This window comes from Vanellus vanellus (assembly GCF_965231255.1).
Source record: "Vanellus vanellus genome assembly, chromosome: 3".
Classification (NCBI taxonomy): domain Eukaryota; kingdom Metazoa; phylum Chordata; class Aves; order Charadriiformes; family Charadriidae; genus Vanellus; species Vanellus vanellus.
Genome location: NC_138907.1, coordinates 35,892,714 through 35,909,136, shown reverse-complemented (window position 1 = coordinate 35,909,136; position 16,423 = coordinate 35,892,714). Strand labels below are relative to the sequence as shown.

At 43.3% G+C, this 16,423-nt stretch overlaps 1 protein-coding gene across 2 annotated transcripts; it reads left to right on the top strand.

Moving 5' to 3' along the window:
- Positions 1-191: 191 nt before the first annotated feature.
- On the top strand, positions 192-13,410 carry RNF8 (ring finger protein 8; the record flags this gene model as incomplete). 2 transcript variants are annotated; one of them, XM_082481090.1, is made up of 8 exons in its annotated part: positions 192-281; positions 2,507-2,635; positions 4,165-4,905; positions 6,771-6,833; positions 7,644-7,733; positions 8,871-8,978; positions 9,980-10,184; positions 12,061-13,410. In XM_082481090.1, the coding sequence occupies 8 exons, from the start codon at positions 192-194 to the stop codon at positions 12,204-12,206; spliced, it is 1,572 nt and encodes a 523-aa protein (XP_082337216.1). In that variant the 3' UTR covers positions 12,207-13,410. The 2 variants fall into 2 exon arrangements, with proteins under 2 accessions (XP_082337216.1, XP_082337217.1); XM_082481091.1 differs by having other exon boundaries at positions 9,980-10,191; positions 12,061-12,215.
- Positions 13,411-16,423: the final 3,013 nt, after the last annotated feature.

Sequence of the window (16,423 nt, the reverse complement as noted above, 5' to 3'; positions counted from 1 at the left end):
GCTGCTAAGGCGGGCGCCGCGCTCTTCCCCGTCGAGCTCTCTTAGCGCGCATGCGCCGCCCCTTCCCTCGCTCCGGGTTCGATTAGCCGGGCTGCTGGGCGCTGCGTTGTCTCGCGCCTCGCAAGAGCGCCGGTGCCGCCGCCGCTGCAGCAGCGATTGCTCTCGCCTGTCGCGGCGGGCGGGCGCGCGCCATGGCGGCGTGCGGGGCCTCGCGCCTGGCCTGGTGCCTCCGCCGGGTCGGGGCCAGCGGCGACTGGCTCCTGCTGGAGGCTGGCACACAGGTGAGGTGAGCCGGGCCAGGCCCCCCACGGGCTCCGGCCCTTCGCAGGGGGCGGGTGGGGCGCGGTCGTCGGCGCCGCCCGGGGCGGGTGGGGGGCGTTACCGGCGCCGCTGGGCTGGAGTCCGGTGGCGGCCTGACTGTACCGCGGGGGGTAGGGGCGAGCGGCTGTCGGTGCGCTTTGTGCTGGAGCCTCCGTGCTCCTCGGCGCGCTTCCCGGGAGGGAGCAGCCCCGCCCCACCCCGTCCCGGTGAACTGGCGGCGGTCGTTAATCGCTGTCAGGAGGAGCCGGCCGTGCGCCCCGGTGCACCCCCGGTCCCCCTCTCTCCGAGGGGCGGCTCGTCGGTGGGCTGCCGCGGGCGGGGGAGGGAGGGGGAGCAGCGGGAACGGGGGAGGGGGCGGAGAGCGGGTGCGACGTGCCGGGGCTTCGGCTGCTCATCGCTGTTAACGGCGTCTCGGGTTTACGTAGTTGTTGTTGGTGTGACAATGACGTACGCGGTGGCGGGGTGTGTGTGGGGAATCCTTAGCCTAATTAACAGGGTGATGCTTTGGCGAGATTAGCAGTGCACGAGGTGTTTTGTGGCTTAAGTTACCCAGGCGTAAACGACGTCATGTTTTAAATCCACTTCAGTTATGTTTTGGCATGGCCCAAAATAACCCTTTTTCAGTGATTGCCTTTTTTGATTGAAAAGCCCCAATAGGTCCTTGTGCTCTTTCCCTTAACCCCAGCAGGCACGGGCGTGTGGGGGGTTGGGGTGCTGCCAGGGAGGGCACTGCTGCTCCCGCGGCCGACACGGGGCAGTTGGGTGTCGGGGGTTCGTGCTGTACCTAATGCCTTTGTGCTTACGCATTGCAGAGGGTCCCCCTCTTACCTCTCAGTGCTGGGCAACTCTTAAAGCAAACGTATAGTTTTGTTTTACTCTCCCATCGCGGATTTGAGGCCAGGAGGTGTGTGCCTATGCTCAGTGAAGGACTTGAGTTCGCACATCTGCAAAACGTGCAGCTGGGGCTCTGCTCATTCTGCAGAGAACCTCGTTCAAGGTGTTATTGCCCCGGTTGTCTGCACAGCGCTACGGTCCTTGTCACAGGCAACAGGGGGGACTGACGGCAGCCAGGCTGCAGACCCTGCTGTGGCTGGGGGGTTGGACTAGATGATCTCCAGAGGTCCCTTCCAACCCCTACCATTCGGTGATCTTGCCATCTTGTAGGAATTGGAAGGTGTGACACAAATGAGTTGGGATTACAGGGGAAAAGGACAGCCTTTATCTAAGGCATAAAAACTAGAGTGCGCTTTTATAATATTCTTCATCAGATTTAATTGTGGGTTTCTGCTGAAAGTTGTTTGTCCTGCTTTTTCTGGCTGTGTCTTCCTGCGGTATTACATTGGATCCATGTAGTTGTCTAATTACGTGATAAGCTGACTGGAAACTTGTGCAATGCACAGATGAATAAGAAAAGTGTGTATGATTATCTGATCATGCAAAGGAGGCAGTGGAGGGAGTGAGAGCAGAGCCATGCTTTAAATGGCAGTCTGCAATTAGATCAGATTTAATAAGATAGCGTGAAACGTTACAATTAAATTATGTCCCTTCTTCCAGAAGATGCTATTAGAGTCTAATCAGATTATTTAGATCACTTTCACTACTGGTTATGAACTGCATGTAGCTTAGTTTCCGAGCCATAAGATTGATGGTGTGATTTAGAAAAGTATTGCGCATTTAGGGCATGGTTATATGTGCATTTTTTTTATGGTAATTTTCTGGGCTGGTTTTTCCTGCCTCTTTCCTGTTCACAGACAGTTGAACAGATGAACTAGTGAAAGAAGAGAGTAAGAAGTAGTCTTAAGACCTGCAAACTATTGTACTGGTTCGAAGAAATGGTGTTTAGTTAGGTAATGACTAAGGTGGGACATGGATGGATTGAGAGTGGATTTGAGCAGCTTTGCTGCTGAGGAAGATTTCCATGAAACCAAGGCTTAACCTGCCTTAAGGCAATCAGATTTTCCTCAATGGGAGAGAAAGAGAATACTTCAAATTTTGTATGTTTCCATTTTCTATCTACTCTTGAATTTAAATGCAAAAAAACCCCAAACTATATTATCCCAAATTCTTTGGAAATAGCTATAAGATGCTTATCTAGATAGATTTCTGCTGTACTTAAATTAAAATGACATAAACTGAATTTACCATGTTGTTGCTGATTGTGGTTACTAAACTACTTTATTTTTAGGTAACTATAGGCCGAGGATTAGATCTCACATACCAGCTGGTGTCAAAAACCTGTCCCTTGATGATCTCTCGTAAGCACTGTGTTTTCCAGCAAAATGCAGAAGGGCAGTGGACTGTCAAGGATAACAAGGTACAGAGACTGATTAAAGACTTTGTACGCTGCGATTCAGTGAGAAGAATGCCCTGTTTGGACTCAAACGATGTATAGGCTATGATGTTATATGACGTATTTGTGATAGAAGGTCCATGAGAATGTGTCTTGCCTGTTGTGCACTTTCAGCAGGAAGCTTCAGTCTGCTGCAATTGGAATGAAACCATATTGCTTTCTGTATGTAGATTTGTGTCTTGGTTTAGCATTTTTCAGACAGTTGTAGTCTCGACAAGGGCACTTTGCAGTCTGTTTCCTATTAATTTTGGCAGAATTCAAAAGGATAATGTTCTTGTACTGCTAACGAAAGGATGAACTGATACACCTTATTGTAGTGACACAATTACTTTAATTATGATCAAGTACAACAATCATCTATTGTTAGAAAAAACATGCTTCATGTTATGTGTAAACAAGTTTCTCCTGAAGGTCTTCCTCAGCTGATTAGAATAAAGTGCTGACATCAGAGTCCCCACTTGGAGTGGGGTCTCGCGTTGACTTCAATAATCTGAGTGTTTTTAATATCATGATCTCCACTTTATCCTTCAGGCTGAAAACTAAAAATCAGTAATTTGCTTTAAAACAGCACTGGTAGAACAAAAAATGTTTAACGTGTCATGCAGATTTGAAGGATGTTTGTGTCAACAGCAGATTATTCAGAAGGGAATGGAGTGGCTACTACTAAAATTACACTGCTCTTAAACAAAACTCTATTGCAGAACTTGTATAAACTTGAAAAACATGTTTTTTGCATGATTGGAAACATCTACAGTAGATTAGCTACTAATGTTTCTTCTGTGTCATCACTGCTACCATTTTGTGAAGTTTTTTTATTTAATCTCTTTGAGATACATCAGTTGGTAATGATTCTGCAGTTCATCGTGAGCACAGATCAGTTTTGCTGTTTTTCAAAACTATTTCTTGAGCTAGTGCCCAATTTAAAACCCCTTTTTGTGCTTTGAACATTATCTCTAGACGAACATTTTCCTTCATGTTTGTATTCTACTTGTATTTATGGAGAACTGTCTCTTTTGTTTTTTAGACAGTATAAGCTATGCTTCTTTTTCTTTTACAGTTTCTTCTTGGATTTCAGGTGACATTAATTGTCAAGAATAATTACTGCAATATCCTGTGTTCTTGACAATGATCTATTGCAGAGTCTTTTCATTCTGTTGGTTAGTTCTTATTTCCTCTGAAGCTTTTGGGCAGTTTTTTTTCCCCTTCGAGTTTGTTCTTTTTCTCCTGCACAAGTACATATATTTATGTTGTTCTTAGTGCTTGTACACAAAATCTGTAATGTTGGAATAATGTATGGTAAATAATATAATGGAGTAACAGTAATAAATGGGAGACTAAGCCAATAAATTGGATATTGCAAGGTTTATTTAAAGAGGTGGCTTGTTCTGCTTGCAACACTGAAGAGGTTGGATATGTTTACAGTTGCCAGAAATAACTTGCAGAGGATTCTGTAACTGCATATTAAATTTTGCTGATTCTCTGTTCATTTGCAGAGTCTAAATGGAGTCTGGCTTAACAAACAGCGCCTGGATCCCTCAAAAGCCTATCCTATCACTGAAGGAGACCGTATTCAGTTGGGAGTGCCTTTGGAAAACAAAGAGACTGCTGAATATGAGTATGAAGTAGTTAAAGAGGAATGGGAGAAAATCAGACCCTTTTTAGCCCAAAGGAATGACCTGGGAAAAGCAAAGAGTTCAAGAACTAAACGTAAATTTAGTTTGGAGGAATTGGAGACATCTGGATCAGAAGGCCCTTCAAACTCCAGATCCAAAAGAGACAGAGTGTCCTGTGGCAATGAACCTTTGTGTGAATCATGGGGAAGGGTAGAAGAAGCCAAACAGTTAACAGAAAAGGTGGATGTCAAGCTGCCTTCTCCTGGGCCAAGTGAGGAGGATAGTGGTCCAGTGTGTAGCAGCCCTGTGCACTCCGAGAAAGCTGTGTCTATCGTCCGTAAGGACAAGAAAGGCTCTGGTCTTGCAGAGTCATGGACTGGCTTGGAAATGCTGAGGAAAACTCTAGTAGATATAATGAAGTTAAAGGTTAAAGTGCAGGAGAAGCAGACAGCAGTTTTGAATGTGAAGCAGAAGCGCAGGAAGTGTGCTCAGAAGGACATCCTGGCAATGGAGCAGGAGCTGCAGGAGTTGCAGGACCAGCTATGCATGGAACAAGAGCATCATCAGCAGCAGGTGGAAGAGCTGGAGAGGACATTCTGTAAAGAGCAGCAGAAGCTAGAGGTATAATGGTGGTAATCTTTTTGGTCTGTGTCTTTTCATTTTTATGTAATGCCTAATATAAGACCGATCCAAAATAAGATCTTGAACCATACAGTAACACAAATAATGTCTGTGTGAATTACTCCTGTTAAAATTGTCATGGAAGTATTTCATTTCCAGGCATGTATACCAAAAGAAAGTGCAGAGACAGAAGGGATTGCGCTGCATGGGGAATTAAGAAAAAGGCACAAAATACTTTTTAAAATATATTTTTAGAAACAGCAAGATAGTAAAATTTCAGTGAATAAAAATGAGTGTTTAAAAAAAAAAAAAAAAACCAAAAAAAAACAAACAAACAAAAAACAAACAGAAGTTTCTGCCTGATCTCCTGTGCTTACAGAGAGGACAAGTTGAAAAGTATTCACCTTCAGTGTGAATTTCTCTCTAGTATATGGATGAATTAATGCTCAGTTTGCATGGCAAATCCATTTTTTTTCCATGCAAGTGAGTTATTGTATGCCTTAATCCCTGGAGGGAGGGAGATTTTATTTATTTTTTTTTTCATACTTTCAAAAAATCCTTCCTTGCAGTCTGCAAGTGTCTGTCCTGGTTTGAGCGACACAGAACTAATTTCTCTCCTAATGCTTGGGAAAACTGCACTTTTAGAAGATCTAATGTCTGAATTTATGAAAATATTTACTTTATAGCCAGCTATGGTATGTGAGTTTCAAGGACTCAGTGTTTTTGAGCTCACCAGGTGCAGGGATGAGGAGTGAGACCTGGGCACTTGACCTAAGGTAGCCAACAGAATTGTTTCATACCATGAATGCGACATTCAATATAAATTAAAAAGTTTGCAGCGAAGTTCTGTCTCCCTTGATGGCGGTGGTATTCTCAGGCAGAGAATTTCTTGCCTGGGTGCCAGACACCTGAGGCCTTCCCTTTTTCCCCGAAGCTATAGCACTTGCTGTGCCCAACGTGTGCTGGGAGTGCACAGCTTCCTACTGATATAACTGCCTGAGTATAATCCTTGAATATTTTATATTGGCATCGGGATCAATACTGGTTCTTTAGTATTATTAATACTAATTATTTAGTTTTATCCTATTAAATCTATTTATATTTCAACCCTCGTGTTTCTCTGTTTTTCCCCAGTTCCCCTTTCTGAGTGGGGAGGGGTCATCAGGTGATAGAATAATTGTCTAAACGACAATAAATTGTTGTGGGTTTCTCAAACCATAACAGTGTCTTCAAGCAATATGTGCTTGTTGATAAGTAGCTTTTTTAGATAACAAGCTGAAGTCTTTCTATTTGAGTTTGCTCAAAATCTGGTTTAAAGGAAGTCAGAATTCATCTTGGAGTGAGTTTCATAATTTATCAGTTACTTCCTTTAAATTCTGCTGCTAAAGGCAAGATACCTGTATCAGAAGTACAGAAAGTTTGGAGTTGTGTGTTTAGACACATGGGGAAGTTCAGCTGGAGCTGTAGGTATTTCTGGCCTCTTTGAATGTGCTCAAAGATAGAGCTGCAGTTTTTTCTCATGTTTAAGTTGTTGTTGACCTCTGCTGCTATGAACATGCTGGTGCCTTTACAGCTAGAATAACATGTTGGTGTTCCAAGTATGTAACTGTAAATGATACATCCATTTTAACTCTTCACAGTAAATGATGGCTCTGATTTCTGTTGTAAATGTGTAACACTAGAGTGAAACATCTCAGGGTTTCCCGAAAACCAGTGGTGTTTCTTTAAGCATATCCTCTAAAGAGAGTGTGCAAAGTAGTAATTTTCTGTTCCTTGCTTTCTTCATATCTGTGGGTTGTTTTGTTTTTAAGAGTTTTCCTCCAGCAAAAATAGTCTTGTTTTGTTGTTTGTTTCCCCCCCTCCAGGGAGTAAAGTGGCAACATGGGGAAGAGAATCTGAAGGAGCAACTGGCCCAGGTCCTGCAAGAGGCAAGTAGTTACAAGTCTAGATTTAATCTAACTGTATTTCAGATATTTAAGTCTGTCTTAGTGCTGTTGCCTCTTGGTAGAAGACTAAGACTTTGCCTCAGGTTCAGATTGGATGATTTTCATCAACAGATCAAATCTGTCAGCTGCAGACCTCCCTTTGTGGGAGTTGCTATTTGCCAGCAAATAATTGTGAGAATATGCATTCAGGTTGAAAGCACTAAGTAGCTGCAGTGTTTTTTATTTGAATTTGGTCCTTGGGCTGGTGGGCTTTTTTTGTCTGTCTGCTAGGTATCTGTTTTAAGGAAGTTTTTTTGGCAATTTTAACCACACGAAAAACATTCCACTCTTGATTAGAAATGCTTTTGAAAGAGATTGCCACACACTTAGGTTTCCTAGGCTTTTTTCAAAAGGCTTTTCCTTTTGGAAAACTAATCTGAAAACAGCTTCAGGTAACCCTGCATTCAGTGACAGGTTTTTTTTTTGTGATCCTTATGTGTCAAATGCCCCTTGATACTCAAATGTCTCAGATGCACTCAAAATGGTGACTGTAAAACCTAACTGAAATGAAAGAGTAACCCGCGAGAGGGAATGAGAAGTGCCGTGACCCTGGGAAGGTCATAAATAACTGGCACTACATTCCAATTTTAAGGCTAAACTGCCTTAACATTCCAATTTATATAGACATATGTTGCTTTTTTAGGAGGAGATTAGGAGAAACAAGTGTGCTGAACCTCGTGATTATGGCCATTTATGTTTAATAGGATAGCTGATAACGGTATTCTTATAATTTCTGGGATGGTGTTGTTACAGCATCATGCTTTGATGGAAGAACTGAGCCGTAGTAAAAAAGATTTTGAGGAAATAATTCGAGCCAAGGATAAAGAACTGGAAGAAACCAAGGTAAGGTATAACTGAATTCTCAGTTTTATTCATAAGTGAAACATGATATGCTGCAGCAGAGGAAATGGTTTATTTATCATTTGTCTTGACTATACTTTGCCTCCTGTACTGAAAAACTCGTGTATTTTGATGTGGCAGCTGACTCTAGTTTCCAGGACTGGGGGAGGGTATACCTTGCCCTGTTCATGAAGTAGATTGAACAGTCATCACTAGATCCTTTTCAGTCGTAAAGAAAGCCCAAGGCACCTGAACTGTGTGTTGAGCAGAAGTGGGCCCATCCCACCCTTTCTTTTTAAAAAAAAAAAAAAAGTGCGTTTGAAAAGTGAGGTGCTTCATTTTCAGTTAGAGTAAACTCAAGTAAAAACTGCAGTGTTCCAGCAGTCCTGCAAGGGAGTGTAGCACTGAAACAACATGGAATTTGAATAATGAGTGAGAGAAGCCACATTTCTTTCTGCCCTTGACACAAGGTGATGAGTAGAAAAATAATTAAGGAGATCTTTTCCTGTGTCTTAATCTTGGAAATTATTGTGTTATCCACCTCTGGCTGTTTGCTTTATGGGGTGGTTTGGTTTTTTTTTTATGTTGTCTTTGCAACTCTGTTGCTGATTCAAGTATGGCTTCTATTGGAAGAATTTCTCTGTTATTTTTAGAAGACAGAGGAGGTACCTAGGAGCCTAATTTAACTCCAAACAAAAAAAATATTATTGGGCAGTTAAATGCAAGTAAATGCTTTAAATTCTTATGCTTCCTTTTTTTAGTATTTGAGGTATTTTGTCTGTTGGGTGTTTTGGTCTTTACATCAAAGAACTGTTCTGTTGACTTAAGCCAAACTCATGCCAGGAAGAGGTTGAAAGATTCTGAAAAGATTGATGCAGCTGGTAGTTTCTTTAGGCTGCTGTTCTTGCTTGTAAGTTCTCTGCAGTGGGTGAGAACATTCTCAATACTGCAAAGACTATGAAGAGAAGAGAGGTTGCAGATCTGGATATATAATAGACACAGACTTGACATGTGGAGACAGGCAGTTGTATGATTTTTCTACTTGTACTACCTTCCCCCGCACATGCACTTCCTGCCAATATTGTATTGAGTAAAACCTTGTTCTTTGTTGATGTGTGACCATATGCACTTTTCCACTAGGAAGAGAAGGAAAAGGTGAGAGCCCAAAAAGAAGAGGTGCTGAATCAGATGAATGATGTGTTGGAGAACGAGTTGCAGTGCACAATCTGTTCTGAGCACTTTATTGAGGTATACTTAAACTTGTATGGGTTTGCCAGTAAAGAAATGACTTGAAGCTTTCGCTAGTTCTAGTGAAGTAATAGTCAAGCTTATTTCTTTACTTTGCTAGCTTAACAGTTGCAGCAGACCCACAGTGAGTTCTGGATAACGGCTGGTCCAGAAACCCATTCTGTCTGCCCTAACTCTTCTGGGCAGCAAGTTCAGCTTTAATGTCCCTGCCTGCATAGACATGAGTGCTTAATCCAAAAATGCGTATAGGCTTGCAGCAGTTTTGGGTGGTTTTGCACTGTTGCTCTGAGCTGCTGCTGCCAGCCTGCTTGGGGAAGAATCATTAGCGGACCTTGCTTTAAATTGGTTAGGGTTGGACTGCTTCAGGTTTAGATATAGGAAGAGGTTAGTAAAGGAAGGGAGGTGCAGTGTTCAGTTAAGTCCTGCACTGTTTATATTGTTCAGATAAACTCTTTTTTTGAGAAAGAGAAACTGGCCTGCTTTCATTTGATTCTAGAAGTAGTCAACAGGCTGCACCTGAAATGTAGATTGTTACTTCTGTTTGTGTTTTGCTAGAACTTCAGTTTCGTTACAGTCATTTCAACTACAGGAAACCAGATGTGTTAGGCTTGTTTTAATGATTTAAGAGCTAGCTGAAATTTTAATTTCTGTTTTCTCAGTAATTTAAGATGCTATTCTGTAGTATCTGAGTTTTTCCATAATTTATCATTTTCAAATTGGGGAAACTTAGAACAGAATTAATTCTTTTTGTCCATGTTTATGACTTGCTGTGATCTAAGGTGAATCCATTAACCAACTTGTAAAACTTGTCTGCACTCTGGCATGGGAGAGTTATTCTACGTGTAACCCTTAAAAAGGCTAAAGAATGGGTCTTTGGGCTTCCCCCTCTTCCCTTATAGGAAGTGTTCATCTACCATTTTTCTGACTTCAGGGTGGTTCTTTTTCTTGACAATGCTTGTGTGAGCATTTTCTGATAAGTATTCTTCCCTCAAATTCCACAGGCAGTCACTCTGAACTGTGCGCACAGCTTCTGTTCCTACTGTATCAATGAGTGGACGAAACGTAAAGTGGAGTGCCCTATCTGCAGGCAGGAGATCAAATCAAAGACACGCTCTCTGGTGCTGGATAACTGCATTGACAGGATGGTAGAAAAACTGGATGTGGAAATGAAAGAGCATCGCCTGACCCTTATCAGAGAGCGGAAAGGTGAGAGGTGGGTGGATGTGGCATGATGAGTACAATCTCTCATTCCATCTATTTTGTACAACTTTCTTTGGCACCTATATACCAGTGAGATGCTCGGGGAATGCAGCAGAAACACTAGAAAATTAATTTTAAGGTATGCTGTGTAACTAGCTTTACTACACAGTAAAATAAAATTAATAAGAAGTTTGGAAAAACATGTCAGTATGAATTACTCAGTCAAGTAGGACAACTTAACTGTACTAAAGATTACGCTGTTTTGGAGAGATCACTAAATAGAAGCAAAACTATATAGAATGGGCCTTGAAAAATTTACCAGGCACCTTTTGATTAAACTATTGACTACATCGTTGCAAAAACTCAGCAGAGCAGTGCCTGATGAGAAACTCTGAATTCTCTTCCATGTGCTCGATTTATGTAGGAAATCTCTGAAGGGAATGTCAGTGTGCCATGTAAGTGTATGGCTGAACTGGTAGTTCATGTTAATTTTTATGGACTTGACCACTGTGGCTTAAATGCATAACCTCTTGCCTAGTTGTAGCTAAAAGACTCTGCATGAGAGTGACAGCTTTAAGTCAAACTCCAGTACGGGGTATTCCATTTCTGCTTCCCTCCTCCAAATTTGTTTCTAGAGCACTTGATACTGGTATCTAGGTGTGGAAACGTAGAAGTCTTTTCCTGCTGCCCCTTAACAAATTTGTATTGCTGTGTTCCCTTAAGTAATTGTCTTGTTTTCCCCTCGCAGAGGTGAATGCATGATCCTTCATTTTGCAATGTGTCAAGCCTTTTACCTAATGAAAGGTGTTTTTGAAACATTTCAAATTCTCCATGGTGACACAGAATGACATCGCTAAGCAGCGTTAGTTCAAATCTGAAATTATCACTTATTTAACCAACTCGGTCTGATTCCCTCAGGAAATGTTACATTGCTCAGAGGCTGCCCAACTCGACTTCGTGAATTGCTGTCACCTCTGCAGAACTGATGCAGCTCTTGTGTAACGTGCACATGTGCAGAGCATGCCATAGCACTACTGAAGTGTCTCCTCAGGTAGCTAATGGTGATAGGATGAAGTGGTGCCTTTGTTGGAGCCCACTTCATTTCTGTATGGTAAACCAGAGGTCTTCATGCTTGTTTGAACAAAAAGGAGATAAGCTCGTAGCCTACCTCCACATGTGATAGATGCTCTAATTATTTAAAATTATTAGTTAGTAGGAAATCGTTTAGCTTCACCATGATGCACTTCAGGAGGAAGGATGAATTGTTTCTGTGTGGTCTTTTTATTCAATGATGGAAATATGTGGGTTGAGATGAAGATAATCATGTGTCTAGCTAAACATGAATTCCTAAGAAGAAATTGACTGAAAGAGAAACAATGATGCAAGTGACACTTGGGAAGTTCAGTCAGAGCTTCCCGAGAAGCCTTTCCGAGAGCCCTAGTATAACAGGCGCCAATAGGACAGCTTGCACTCTTAAATGTATGGAGGTTTTGATGTGGCCATAAGTGTCCTGAGCAGCCATTGTTTGAGGGCTCCTTACCACATTTTGTTCCTTCCCTCTTTCTTACCTGTCAAGGCACTGTAGCAGTTAGCCACTTCCATTGCCAGTTGTGTGCCAATGAAGGGATGGAGAATGTCTGCTCTCACCTGTGCTATCTTAATAGGAAAAGGCATATAGGAAACTTAGAAAACAACCAAAAAAAGTCCTTTGATCTTTTAATGCTGAAAATTGCAAAGAAAAAGGCCTGTACCATGCAGCTTGACAGACCTAGTGCAAACTGACAGTGAGAGGCTGTAAGTTTCAAAGAGAACTAGTAATTTAGCAGTGTTTGTGGGTACAGTGGTCACTTCTAACTTTTGTATCTGTCTGTTTTGAATGCAGAGAAACAGAATGTGTTGGTGAAACCAGCCATGGACAATGATGGCAACGTGACTTCTTCCATCTACTCCACCTTTTCGATAAGCAGCTGTGACAGTGAGGACTCTGAGGAGGATTCATACTATAGTGAAAGCTACTGCATTATCTAAAAACTATTACTGCAGACTTGTTTGCCTGTGTGCGCCCAGAGCCAACCTAATGGTGTTTGGTTGACTACTTCTGGATGAGTGGACTAGGCGTCTGAAAGGAGAGATTCTACAAAGAGGCTGGAGCTGAGAACTAGCAGCATTTGGAAAAAAAGACTTTATTTTTTAAATGAATGTACAGCAGCTTGACCTCTAAAACAAAACTGGGATTGTGAGAGAACAAACTGCCATTTTGCTAGATGGTTGACATACAAAACCTAGGCTTCCATGATCGCTTGTGACCTGTTTGGCGTAATGTAATAGTTTGTGTGCGTCACTGCCCTTTCCTTAGTGAATGACATGTTTAAATGTGTACATCGGCTTCCCTTATTTCAGGCAGCAGAAGGAATGGCCCAAGCTATTTGAGAACTTGGCCATCCCCACCAGCAGACAGGAAAGGTATATCAGGAAAAAGTGCTGACATTGCTTTTCCTCTTGAATTTCATATGGCAGCTAGAGTCATCCCAGGCCTCTGGCAGTACAGGAAACAAAGGGTGAGGTATGGACTCTGTCAGCTTAAGTGTGTTGTAATCTTAGCTGCTGGCCATCTGTTTGCTCTCTTGATGTTACTCATTTTCTGTTAGAGAGGGATTGAGAAGATTAGATCTTCCAGAATTCCTTAGCTAGTGCTCTTTTCATATAGTATGTTTGGTTTGTTCCCTCTTCAGGCTTTTGCATAAAGGGTTTTAGAACTGGGAAGCAGTGCATCCAGAAATTATTAGCAATGACTTCAGAAACACATAAAGTTCTTGTCAGCAGCAGAGAGGAGCCTCTGCCTCTTCAGAAGTGCTGCTGTCTGAATTAGTGAAATGTCCTTTTGGCAGGGTAGGAAGGAAGCATCTGTAGGCAACCACAAGGCACAGAAGGAAGCATTTAGTTTTATTGTTTACAAAACATTGCTGTTGAGCCGTGGGTTGTACTACCCTCACAGCAAATCACTCATCCCTAAGAGATGGAGCAAGTCTTGCCTCATCCTATCATGAATGTCTATGAAGTTCCATGTTCAGTGGCATATGCTTTTGGCTTAGCTGTTACATGGAAAGGACTGTTTTACACTGTGAGAAGAGGATGGGGGGAAGCTCTTCTCATCTGTAATATTTCTGTGGCTATTTGTATGTACTTTCTTGTTTCTATGTTTATTTTGTTTAAGAAGGAAAATATAAATCCATTTCTGCATTAGTCTTCCTTGGTACAACAGTTGGGATGAATCTCGTTCTCCTAGTTGTCCTTTTTTTTTTTTTTTTTTTTTTTTTTGGGAAAACACAGACTATCTCATTTTAGTGACTTTGCTTCATGTTTTAATTGCTGTAAGCAGTGTGACTATTTTAAAGTTCTTTGAAAGACTTGTGTATTCAGGAATTGATAAAAGACAACCCAACTCTTGAAGCCTGTGGCTACCCTAACAGTAATTTAGTAGATAAAATCATACTCTTATCTCCTTCCACTAAAGAAAGATCCCATTAAAAAGGTGCGTGAATGATGATGCTGTCCTAAGGAAGCAGTGCTTTCTGACAGATTTGATTGGTAGGACTTAAACAGGGGAGGTAGGTACAATCTGTGGGCCAGGCAACTTTTTAAGAAAGTTAGTGTAAGGTTTCTTTTGTGAAGGAGACTCTTTCCCATTTAATGTTCATTTTCTATAGGTGCTCTTAAAAGTTTCTTTTGTGAATATATGCTCTCTAGGATGTCTGAGAGAAGAGGGTTCCTCAAAATGCTTGTAAAGTAGGCTGACATTGGAACAGGCATTCCTGATGAAGAGGAGTAGGAGGAAAATACTCTGGTTACCTAGGACTGCAAATTCTTCTACTTTGTATCTCTTCCATGTTGCTGTGCTTTTTTTGCTCATTTCATTTTGCGAAATATATTTATTTTGTTATGTTGGTGTTTATGCATATTGCAGAGAAGTATAATTCTTCTCCTAGTAACAGAGTAGTTCTTCGGTGTGATTTCTGTGTGTGTCCTCTTTTCACTAGAATATGAAGAACATAAGCAGTATACCAAACCTTTTCCACTGTTACTGGTGGGTACGTAGTGTGTAAAGGTTGAAGGAGAGAGGTTAAATAATAATACTGTTCACTTGCAAAAGCATTTCACTGACAAAAGCAGAGCTCACCTTCCGGTTCACTAAGTTCCTCATTAAAACTACTGTCAGATACAGATCTGATAACTAGATGGTGAACTATCGCGTTTCTGGAAAAGATGTCCGTATTTCTAATACTGTGCTCTTCTTTGGTCTGAGGTCTGGATCCTTTCTTCTACTTGATTGTACATCTGAATGTCCCCTTGGGGATGTCATGTAGTGTGATAATCAAACACTTTCAGAGTAATATATTGTTTATCAACATGAGCAGGAATAGCTGGGAAGGAGTGCTAATGGATTGTGGAACGGGACCATCACAGAGGGACAGTGTGCTGTTCAACTCCTGCAGATCTGTGGATTCCAAGATCAGTCTGACAATCGCTTTTCTCTTGCACGTGTAATCTACCACATTAGTGTTTGATGAGCCTTAGAAACAACCGTCATTTAACTTTGCAGAACATGTAATAGGCAATTTAACAATCCAGCTGTGTTGTCATCCTCCCCCAATTTAAGTGTGTGTGGTTTTTTTTTTTTTTTTCCCCAAAGATGTGTTCTGACTAGTCAATGTTTTGCTTCTTGCTCATAGTCCTCCTTCCCTTCTGCCAGTCTCTCTTGCCATAACTTCACATATTTAGATGCATACCTTACAGTGACTACATAAATCATAAACTACACTTTCCAAATAGTATACTCCTGGCCCGTGGTGCTACTGTGTTTGTTTTGGCTTTTAAGATTAAGCGTTCATGCCTGTGTCCTGAGCTATATGCCCCTGGGTTTCAAGCTTAATGCAAAGTACAAGACAGCTCAATTAGTGTTTGAAACCCTCATGACAAATAATCTATAGACATGTATTAGGCTTTTATTGCGTGAAAGGCTCTATTATCACTGGACTTACAAAACCTGTTCTGGCTCTGCTCGAATAATGGAGCTATAGTTAGTTAATGGTGAAGTGCCCGGTGGTGAGCAGGTTATAGGCTTCTCCATAGGCAGACAGTTTCTTAAGAAACAGGCGCTGCCTGCAGGAGCCGTGACATTTCCAGCCAGCGTGTCAGGGCGCGGCCCTGTGCAGGGAAGGGGGTGTGCTGCCCGCTGTCACCCCCACGGTGGGGGTGCCGCTAAGTAGGTCTCCTTCAAGAGCATTAAAAAAAGCTGTGGTTTTTTTTTGTTTTGTTTTGTTTGTTTTTTTTTTTTTTTTTTAGAAAGTGCCAGTTTTAAGGCAGTGGCTAAATTATTTGTGCATTAGCGCACTTTATATTCATTTTTATACACTTTATATTTACAAAGATATTATATATATAACATTTTACATAGAATTCCAATACATATTCACCCCTATGCATCCCTACCTCACCTCCATCGGGAAGGACTGAGCTCCGCCGGCTACCTGCTTCCCCAGGGAGCCGGGCCCTGCCGGTGGTCCGCTTTCCCAGAGAGCGGTGCCCTCGCCGCGGGCAGACCGGGGCGGCCCAGGCCCGGCAGGGGAGCGGCGGCCCTGCCCGCCGCCATGCCGCTGCCCCGCCGGCGTTGCTTAGCAACCGGGGGGTGGGGGGGGGCTAACTTCCGGGTTGAGGCTGCCCGCGGCGCGCCTGCGGGAACGGGGCCCCTCGGTAGCGGCGCGGGCGGTGCGTCACCGCCGCGCGCCGGCGGGCTGAGGAGGACCGGCGGCGCGGGGGGCGGTGACCGGCGGCTGCTCCGACCGGGGAAACGAAACTGCCGGTGGCAGAGCAGGAACGGGCCCGCCTCCCCGCCGCCGGGCCCTCGGCAGAACGGGAGCTGGGTCGAGGTAACCCCGCCTGCCCCCGCTCCGCCGCTGCCGCCGCCTCCTCCTTCTTCTTCCGTGAGTGCCGCCCGGTTCGGTGTCCGCGGGCTCCCCGCCGCCTGCCCTGGGTCTGAGGGGAGCCGCCACCGGCTTGCGTGGCTCCGGTACCGGGAGCAATGGGGGATGGAGGGGTATCCTCCCCCCCCCCCCCGCTCCCGGTACCGGAGGCCACGCAAGCCGGTGGCGGAGCGAGGGCGGATTGCGGCATCCCGTGGGGGTTGTGCTGCGAAGGGGCTTCTCCCTGCGTGTCTCCTGAGGGCCGGGTTGCCGCTTAACCGGCCG